This window comes from Pezoporus occidentalis, unplaced genomic scaffold (genome assembly GCF_034315485.1).
Source record: "Pezoporus occidentalis ecotype Australia unplaced genomic scaffold, CSIRO_AGI_Poc_V1 ctg40, whole genome shotgun sequence".
NCBI lineage: Eukaryota > Metazoa > Chordata > Aves > Psittaciformes > Psittacidae > Pezoporus > Pezoporus occidentalis.
The window spans coordinates 4,697,961-4,708,015 of NW_026915725.1; the positions used below are offsets into that span (position 1 = coordinate 4,697,961).

The 10,055-nt window shown below is 42.2% G+C and overlaps 1 protein-coding gene across 3 annotated transcripts in view; it reads right to left on the reverse strand.

Annotated features, from left to right (window-relative positions):
- Positions 1-5,732, reverse strand: part of LOC134171450 (macrophage mannose receptor 1-like) — a 60,403-nt gene extending 54,671 nt beyond the window's left edge. For 2 of the 3 annotated variants that reach the window (XM_062633671.1, XM_062633669.1), the window contains exons 1-2: positions 5,411-5,732; positions 1,257-1,658 (exon numbers count right to left, since the gene is read on the reverse strand). In XM_062633671.1, the coding sequence (XP_062489655.1) occupies positions 1,257-1,658; positions 5,411-5,471 (463 nt within the window). In that variant the 5' untranslated portion in view covers positions 5,472-5,732. The remainder of the gene's footprint in view (positions 1-1,256; positions 1,659-5,410) is intronic. The other variant, XM_062633672.1, reaches the window with a different exon arrangement.
- Between the last annotated feature and the right edge of the window lie 4,323 nt (positions 5,733-10,055).

Below are 10,055 nucleotides of genomic sequence, written 5' to 3' on the forward strand. Positions count from 1 at the left end.
ATGTCCACAATGAGACAACTTTTTACTGCTTAAGGAAACCTGAACTGGACTGGAACTGGGCCAAGACAAGTACATTCCCACACTAAATTTTGTATGCATAACAATCAAAAGTACAAAATCCACACAGTTGAGCAATTTTCTTTTTAAGCACAAACAACTGCTAATATTTTTGTTAATAACTGACTCAGTTGCTGACCACTGTAGACAGGGAAGGGCATGTACACATAAACTTGAAAGATACATACCACTAAGCGCTATACTATACCCAAATAAAATGTCCATTTATTGCTTTGGCAGAAATATGACTCCATGAAACTTATCAAAGTAACTAAATCAGTTTTCTGTGTGTGCACATATGTACATGCATTCATGAGAGGACGTACAGAGAACACTACTTGACAGGGACTACTAGAAAGTTGACGTATCAAGGTCAGTGCCTCATAGATCTGCTGGAAAACAAAGGAGGAAGGATGGCAGATGACCACTCCACACACCCCCTGCCTCCTTTCAAATGGTTTGCTTGGCTACGGTTCTTTTATTCTGGATTTAGACCAAGGATAGTACTGTAATCAGCCATTGTGTAAACCACAAAAAATGCATCCATACCTCCCCCGTGACCATTTTTTGTTTATCAAAGAATAATAAATGGGAAGCCAAATGTTTTCCCACATACTTATCATAAATATATGTATATATGTATGTATCTCACACATAACTTTTTCAAATTTAACTACTTAAAGTATATGATTTCTTTAACAATTCAGCACCAACTCTGAGACTCTCTTCAAACACTTACGAAGGCATCTTTTATATGCTGGAGCTGAAGATGCCAAGAGTTAACTGAATCCTCACAGCATTATTAATATTTTTTCCCCAAAGAAAAAAAAACATAATCACAGACTATACACTTACACTACATCTTTCTGTACATAAGTATTAAAAGCTATCATTAACTGTTGTGTAATAAAATAATAAATACACATGTTCTAAATAACCACAGACTTTTTTACCCTCTCCAAATGAATAACTACCATGAATGGTTAATTATCTATCAGACCTTTGACAACTTGGACAAGAAAGCAAACTGAACCCCTCAGAAAACTTATAACACACACTCAGGTATTGCTGATTTCACCAGAAGACACATTCACTGATCATTAATGAGATGAAGCAAATTCACCTACACTTCTAGATATTTTAAATAGATACACAGAGAAATGAGTTTGAAATACAGAAATTAATTCACAGAACTTTACCTTCGTAGCCTCGAGAACACAGATCGTCTGTGGTTCCGTAGACTTTCCACCTACTCCATAAACCAGATCCCTTGTACAGCATAATATTCCTTTCCTGTCTGTTTCCATAGTTGAAAAACAAATCTTCCCCTTGGATTGCAAAGAGAGTCTCATTTCTGCATTCCCATCGCTGAAGTTCACTAGCCTTGTCACAAGGATACAGAGTGATCGGAACCCAGTCTTTCTTCGAAGGCACTCCCAAGCACAATTTGAATGCTACGCTCATAAGCTGGTGATCTGAGACCCACCTGAATTTTTGTGACTCATTTTCTTGAACGCAAGGAGCAGTAGTCACTGAATTAGAACTTAGAGCTAGTACACAGCGCTTGTGTTCTTCATTATATATTAAAAAGATGCTAGTATCTGCAAGACAAAAACCACAGGAATCATTTGGTTTGAAGTAATCTTGCCTACTATCTAAATGAAATATGAACCTGGACATTACTCATGGGGTTAAAATCTGTTCAGCAAAAGGAGATATGGCAGCCCTGTGGCCTACACCTTTTAAATTAACCACAGAATGCCCCTAGCTCAGATGTGAGGCCATTTCAAATACTTTGCTTCAGTGGAAGTATGCACATTCAAAAGTGCAAGGCAGCAGAGATGCAGATCTAGTGTCTCCTGTAGCATTAAAACACAGGTTAAAGTGAAGAGAAAAAAAAGCACTCATGGTGTTATTCCAAGCTGTACCCATGGGAGTTACTGAAACAGGGGAGTGCATACACCATGCACTGCAGATCCTGACTATGAGTACTCCAAGCAGCACTGGCTCCTTGTTCCTGGCTCCCAGATATGAGGAGATGACAACAGCCACTAAGCTCTTCAGGCTCCATTTCCTCACCTTGAGGAGTTCTGTTCCCATGCACTCTGCTAAAATCCTCAAAGTCTTAACTGACGGGAAGGATAATTTTTTAAATCTTATACACAAGCTACCTGTAGGGCTAGAACAGCATATTCATTTTTCACTCTGCTGCAGTTGTCAGCGATTTCTTTTTCCTTTCTTCCATTTCTCCAGTTTGAATGAAACAATGACAATAATGGGATTGGCCATTATCAGGTATGCCTCTATATAACTTAGAAAAATCTCCGAGGCTCTTCACAGCTCCCAAGGTTGTTCCTCCCCCCATGTTTCACAGCACACATTTTCATGTATTCAAGGTTTATTTCAAAATCATAATCATTAGAAAAGTTTTCAGCACCTGGTACATTTGGATGTGCTATGGAGTGCAACATTTCTGAGCGCTGGTCTTGCCCAAAGACTGAGAAATTCTACTCTCCGATCCCCCTGAGACACATTTTAGCACACTAACTTAATAGTTCTCTCTGATACTGATTTACAGAATGTCACGGGATGCCCAAGGTCTTGAAACTGTATTTTAACTGGGCTATAAGCTAGGAAAGAGGAATACTAATTTATATGACTCTGGGGATTGAAGTTAATTAAGAAATATTTTGGTGTATGATTACCAAATTAAACAAATTATATAATAGTGAAATATTTAAGGAGAAAACAACAGGTTAACCACAGAAAATCTTCCCTGCTGAGGCTCCAGTGTGGAAATAATCATACTTCTATGCAGAACAACAACCACCTAGGAATAAATAACCTCTCTCTCACAGAATGAGCTGACCTAGACTTATCTCATCCCTGGTTCAGTTTCCTTCTCCTGTCCTTTGGCTTCCAACCCACTGGGAGGTAGTACAAAACTGATGAGCACCGGGGACAGAAATTGCTCCTTTTTGCCAATCTGTTTTACTCACAGACAATAAAAGGAAATGTATAATTATCATTCCTGGTGATAATTTTTTTATTCCTCTTTTCTACCAGCATTTAGCACAATGTTGCTGTAAACTGATATATGCAATGCTTGCAATTCTCCTTTTCCTGAAATCTTATTTAAAGTTCCTGGGTAAAAGAGACATCAGGCGTGTGTAGAAAACACTTCCTGACCGTTCAAACTCCTAAAATTGTATTTGTCGGCTAAAATAACACTCCTTATTTTATTCAGCTTATCGTGTTAAGGAGAGGATGCTATGCATGTGAGAAAGGTAACCTAAAGTCAAAAGCCTGGATTGCTACACTCAAGCCTGAAAAGGAGTAGAGTTTTGGCTTCAGAAACAAGATTAGAAAGGTGAAAAAAAAAAGTCGCTGCAGGTGTGGGGTGAAGACAAATCTTTAGCCCTCTGCTATTCTGACTGCATATTTACTAAGTGCTAGCAATGTAGAAACACAACACGGATTCTTATACAAGGGCCTCAGCACACACAGGGCTCTGACAGGGACTATTATAAAGGTAAGCAGCTAAACGGGCAACATAGCCAAGCAAGCACTGAGAATAAGTTGGCACCAAAACATAACAGAACAGGAGGCAGCAGGCTACAGGAGCAGCTGTGGCTGGGAATATAATTGCAGAATTTCCTTCCCCTCAGAGTTGCTCCTGTCTCATCCATAACCGTACAGCAGACCTGTAGCCTGGTCCTCTATTCCTCTAGTTTACAGCTTCATTTCTGTGTTTGCTTTGCCTGCTTGGACACAAAAGGGGACTCCCATACAACACTTTCTGTGTGAGTTATTAGGTAGTCTAGAAGAATATGAAACAAGCCAGGTATTTGTGCAACACATCTTATGCCCTGCCAACTCTTCTCTCTAAACACCTATCGCTCCTGTCAACATGATGAGCTGTATCTGTAAAATGGGCTGAGCAGAATTACTCATATAACCATCAACTGTGTTTCACTGTTATGTAGCAGCATTTTTTATAGGGCTCCCATAGCAAGGTGCCATTCCTCACTGTAGATAAGCTGTAGGTGGTACAATTAAAGAAAGGTCCACTACAGTGTGATCATTGAAACCTACCCCTGGAAGGAGGTTCTTTAAAATGCAAAGGCACACGCCAGGCATAGGAGCCAACTTACCTCACTATTATAAGCCATTCAGGGACATCTAGAATCTTTTCCCTCAAATGTCCCAAGTAGGTCTTGTGAGAATTTTTCTCGCAGGCTTTCATTATTCTCCACCCACCACAATGTGACTATTTGCCTATCTTTCGCCTCAGCTTATGTCTGAAGAATTGTGCCAAGTACTGCAAAAATCTCTCTGGTCAAGTATCTTTCCCATACATTTCCAGTATGCCAAGGTAGCTTCCCATTCTGCAACATTTGCAAACTATCACAGACTGTGCAAGTGTAAATCAAGCAGTAACTCATGAAGCGGCTGAAGCATTACCACTGTTAAACACTAATGGAGAGCACCAGAAGAGCACACCAAAACCCAGAAACAAGAGGGGGAGCAATGAGGCAGCAAGCAGGTAAGTTGAGTGTCTTCTCCATGGAGAAATGGAGAATGGCCTACAATTGCTGCTAATTACACAAAGCAAGGAAGGCAGTGTCATGAAGTTTTGTTTTAGTAGATCTCAAACTGGGGAGTGGATGATGTTTTGAGTGAGAGTTTTTGTTAAGGGTAAATGCAAAACTTCCACTGAAAAAATAGCAGTGTGCTGGAAATGATGGTAATTTCAGAGTGAGCAAGCACAAGCTCCAGGTTTCACCAAGAAACACAGCTTTCACCTGTTTTCACAGCTCTAAATATACCAATTCCTCAGCTACCTTAACATCACCCCAGGAAAGCCATCTGCCAAAACCAGGTCCCCAGACTCATAGAGGACCAGAGGACTGGAGGAAAGGGAAGCCCAAACACCAAGCCCTTCCACAAACCTCAGTGGTGAGGAGCTACCTGGGGGAAAGCTGGGTGATGGTGTTAAATTGATCAGGGACTGAGTCCCCAGAGCAGTGGGGTAAACTGAGGCACTGCTCGTGACAGCCCTGTTTGGCATCCACAATGCCATGGGCACCCAAAAGGCCACCTCCTTGGGTGCCTTTGCTCACCGGGCACCTCAGGGTGCGGGTGAAGAGAGGCAGGCAGCTGAGGGAGGGCTCGAGGGGAGGCCCCCCTCAGGCAGCACCGAGGGGGTTAAAATGGCCGCGGCTTGTCTACCTGCACGGACTCTTCCCACTCCACCGCCCTCAGTCCCCAGGTCAGGCTGGGCTAAGTGCCTGCCGCGACCCCGTTCTGTTCTCGGCACGTCTCCTCCGGCACAGCCCCTGCGGGCACTTACCCAGCAGCGGAAAAGCCCGGGGGAGAAGTGCGAGGAGAAGCAGGAGCAGGGAGGGAGCCATCGCCGCAGCTTCGCCCGCGCCGCCCCGCCGCTGAGCAGAGGGCTTCCCGCCGGGCAGGTCCTCCGCACTTGTGAAGGGCTGGTGGATCAGGGGAAAGCTCTGGGCTCGAAATGATAAGGAAATATCCTGTCACATGGGGTGTTTTGAAATAACAGGAATTCGCTGTTCAAACTTTGCTTTCCTAAGCTGATTCCCCCCCCCCCCCCCCCAGCGGAGGGAAGAGCCTCCTTCCAGGAACATGCAGGTGATAAAGTGGTGATAGCTGAGAGGAGGGCTGTTTTTCTCGTTGTTGCCGTTGGTGGTTTGGGTTTGTTTTTTATCCCCTTTACGACCCTGCCAGCGATGCACGTGGGTCAGTGGTTTTCCAAGAACCCGTGCCAAGTGAGCAGGACATCTCCCTTCTTTCCTCCTGAGGGGAAGCCAAGTCTCAAACGGAACCCCTGCTCGAACGACCGGGTTTCTCCCGAGTGCGAGGGCTGCAGAAGTAGCAGATACCTACTTTGGGGAATCCGGGACTTTGCTTCCTCCATCTCCCCCCTCAGCTCCCCCGTCACACTGGCGAGCAGGTGGCTCCAGAGCAGGGAGGCTGCCGGGGCCGGAAGGGAACGCATGGGGCGCAGCCCGTGTTCGGGGCAGCGGGGCTAAGCGAGAGCCGGGGCGGGGGATGCACGGGCTTGAAATCTCTTAACGAGGCGTTTTCTGAGCTCAAATAAAGGAAATCAAACAGATTTTTGTTTATTTATTTATCATTTATTCTCGTGGCTGCGGTGGCTGTATCTGCTGTTAACTGCATAAAAATCTTGCTTGTGAATCGGTGTGAGCACAAACAGAACCTTGCTTGTTCGCTGGGTTTTCACAAACTGAAGCACCTAGGTGGGCGGAAAAGGTGCCTGCACAGCACAGTCTGCCTTGAGTTTCTTACAGCCTTTTGCTGTGCTGGGTAAGGGACCTCCTCGTGTGCTTTTTTTTTTTTTGTGGGGAGCAGCAACTTGTTCCTTAGAGGCTGTTACCAGTATACACTCCAAAGGGTCCCAAATGGGTTTAAATCATAAGTCATACTGCTGTTTTACATATAGAGGCTTTTGTAATATATGGGACTTGAGCATAGTGATACAGCATACCTGACTATGCAAAGCATCAAACTTACCATTTTTAATAATAAATAAACAGTAAAGCATGTTGTAACAGCACCTCTCTCTGTACTATCATGCACTCAGAAGTCTCTGGTAAATGTTAATAAACTCCAAAAGCCTCCCTGCTGGACGTTCTGGGTGAAAAAGTAGAACACATCCAGGGAAACATCGAAGTGAGATTAGTATGGAAGGATTGAGAGGGTACTTCAACAGCATTTATTATTAGAGGAGAAGAACTGATGAAGTCCAAGCTCGTTTGAAGTCAATTATGAGAGTCACATTAACATCAGAAGGGATTCCAGCCAGGCACTTCAGCTGTGCTAGGCCCTCTTGTAGACTACGTGCAGGGAGTGAAGAGGAAGTGCTTCATAATTTCTTCTGACATCTGTGGACCCATGTAAAGGTCAGGAACAGCCTGGCCCGGGGACAGTAGGTGGGAAGTATTTCAGCCACAATCGGCAATGTTCTGTATTAGTTATGTTGATGAATTCTCATCTGGGAAACTTCACCTCTTGCTGCACGATACGGTAGATATTTATTATTCACTATTTGCAATGGCCCTTAATGCTGAACAACTAAAAGATCCAAGTGCTCACACTGAGGAAATTACAGCTAACAGTCATTGTACAATTCAGAAATGAAGAATTCCTCCATACCCTAGCACTACCCCCTTCAAAAGATTCAAATTGTGTATGAAAAGTGATTTTAGACATGGAAGAAAAAAGTATTTCCTAAGTCACCTTAATATTTGTTTACATATTTATTTTACTCGCAGTTAACAGCTGGAAGCCCAGGAAAGCATCTAGTGCTGTAAGGAACAAGTCAGAAGATAGAGAATAATTTTGCTGTCCCAACAGAATACTTCTGTTTGTAAGATAGTCACTGAAAGTTTGGGAATTCATGGTATTCTTTTGACCCAAGATAAACAGAAGGGAGACACTGTATGAAGTTCAGTCTGAATGTAAGTACAACTGCTACAAAAGTCTTTAGATAAAACCCAGATGAGTCAAAAGGCAAAGAGGGCTGTACATAAGTGCATATGCGTTTCACACGAATAGGCAGAAAAACGGAAGCAAGTAGATGAGTAGTTATACCTATTTGGCAGTCAGTGGCTGTACCAGGAATGAACCATACTCTGAAGTAACAGGAGCTGTATTAGACCATTCTTGGAGAGTCTCAAAACTGAACTGGACAGGGAGCTGAGCAAATTTCAAGTTAGCCCTGCCGGGGGGGGGGGGGGGGGGGGGCTACTAGATGACTTCCAGAGGTACCTTTCAACTAAAATGAGACATCAGAAGAGCTGCATCCAAGGCAAGCATTCCAGCCTTTCTTGGGATCTGTGCCTCATCAAATTAGCTCCCTTCCTGATCTGAAAACTGCCATTTTCTCATTGTCCTTTGCACATACTAGAGATACTGGCTCTTCAAAACCATTTTGATATATACACACCTGCCTGAAGCAGCACAGGTCTCGATAAGCTTGTTCCTATAACCTCCACATCTCATCTGCAGCGTACTCCTCAACTATTATGTCTGGATCTGGCTTGCTGTGTGGGAATCATCACACAAATGCATGAATCAAATTCTGATCTGATCTAGTCCAAGAGATTTTTGCTCTTTTGAGACAAAAGGGTTCAGCAAATTCTCAGGCTGCAGAGATTTGTAGGCAAATAGTTACCAGAAGTCCAATCTGTTAAATAACTAATGGCAGGATACATGCCCTATTTAGACATATGTTTTCATCTCTCCCTGGATAGCAAGCCAGCTGCCATTTACGTTTGGAACAGGAAGGCCTAAATTCCTTTGAAACAGGTCAGACCCTCTCTGCTTCTGGCACATCCAGTACTTGCAATTGGTGACTCTTCCTAGCAAAATACCCTGAAATCCTGAAGTCACAGTGGCCCTTGACTTTGATAGTGAACAGAAGCATGCAAAGTTCAGTCTAAATGAAATCATATCCCAACCTGAAACATAATACGCCTGTTTTGTTTGTGTTGAAGTAAAACAACTGAATTAGTTCTTTCACATTTGCAGCGAAGATGGGTTTTGATGTTTTTATCTGTATCTCTCAGAAGGCATTCAGTAGTTTTCTATACATTTGTAATGTTTGCATGGTCATACATTATAAACACAGACTCAAGAACAAAATGCACATTGTTTGCATCCTTACTATTATCACAATAACAATACTATATTAAGAAGCTCCATAAACAAGACACTGAGCAGGGGAAAAAAATGAATTGGAGAATTGACGAAGCGAATATTTCCTTTTTATGCAAATCAGATTCCTGTGAAATGTTATTCAAAAAAATATTTTGAAGTTTCTAATTTCTAAAAACCAAATATAATGAAATGTTTTAGGAAGGAAAACAATCAAGGCTTCAATGTCTGTCACTGGAGTACCTTTACCTAGCAAAAGTCCCTTGAGGATACCATTAATATCATGTAGAATATTCACTTTAAATCCAACTAATGCAGTCTTCAATCTGTGCTTTAAATAAAAAATAAAAAAAAAATTAAAAATTTCAGCATTCTGCCTTTACTACAAAGCAAGTATGTTGTTGACCCTTGCATATACTTTAACTGCTTCATGGCTATACATAGCTATTGGAATGTACGTATACATACACAATTTCTAACACTTCAAGTCCAGTTCATGCTCAAACCACACTATGAAAATAAAGAAAAATGTCCACACCCTTGCATTTCTCGTTGCTTACAGCTACAATGAGTGTCACCTGCATAGTTAAAGCCATGGTAAATACAGCCCAAAGTTTTCAGATGCTCATGACGAGTAAAGAAATTCTACGTTTCTGCTTTCTGTACCATAGAGGAGACTCAAATGGCAAAGGAGGGAAGATATTTGGCTGTAGAACACCCGGTGTGCCTATGCATATCCTGTCACGTGCCTTTTATCAGTTTTAAATTGATTTTTCCGTGGTATTCTACTACATCATGTTTCTGAAATACAGCTAGGTATTGGATTGTGGGGTGGGGACTGTTCCATATAAAATGCATACAAGAGTCCTTAATTATAAGGTATTCACATCTTAAAATCAACATATTTTGTTAGGGGCTACTTGATGAACACAGCCAAGACTTACTTTCTTTGAGTGAAAGGGCTTCTCCTTAATGCTTGACGTCCCAAACTGCTTGTGAGATGGCAGGTTGTAAATGCTTTCTCTCTTGATACAGATATTACACTCTTATTCTGTGAACACTAAGGTAGTTTATATGCAACAAGCAAAGGATTTTTGATGCTGGAATGAGTTACCCATAACAGTACAGTGTTTCATTAGTCATCCTAGACTATTTAAACAACATTGTCGCATTATTGCATTATTTTCGGGAGTTAGCTTTCTAGAAGATTGTATTGGTGAAAAGATATAATTAGACACTGTACTGGTTTTGGCTGGGATGGTGTTAATTTTCTTCCTGGCAGCTCAGATGGG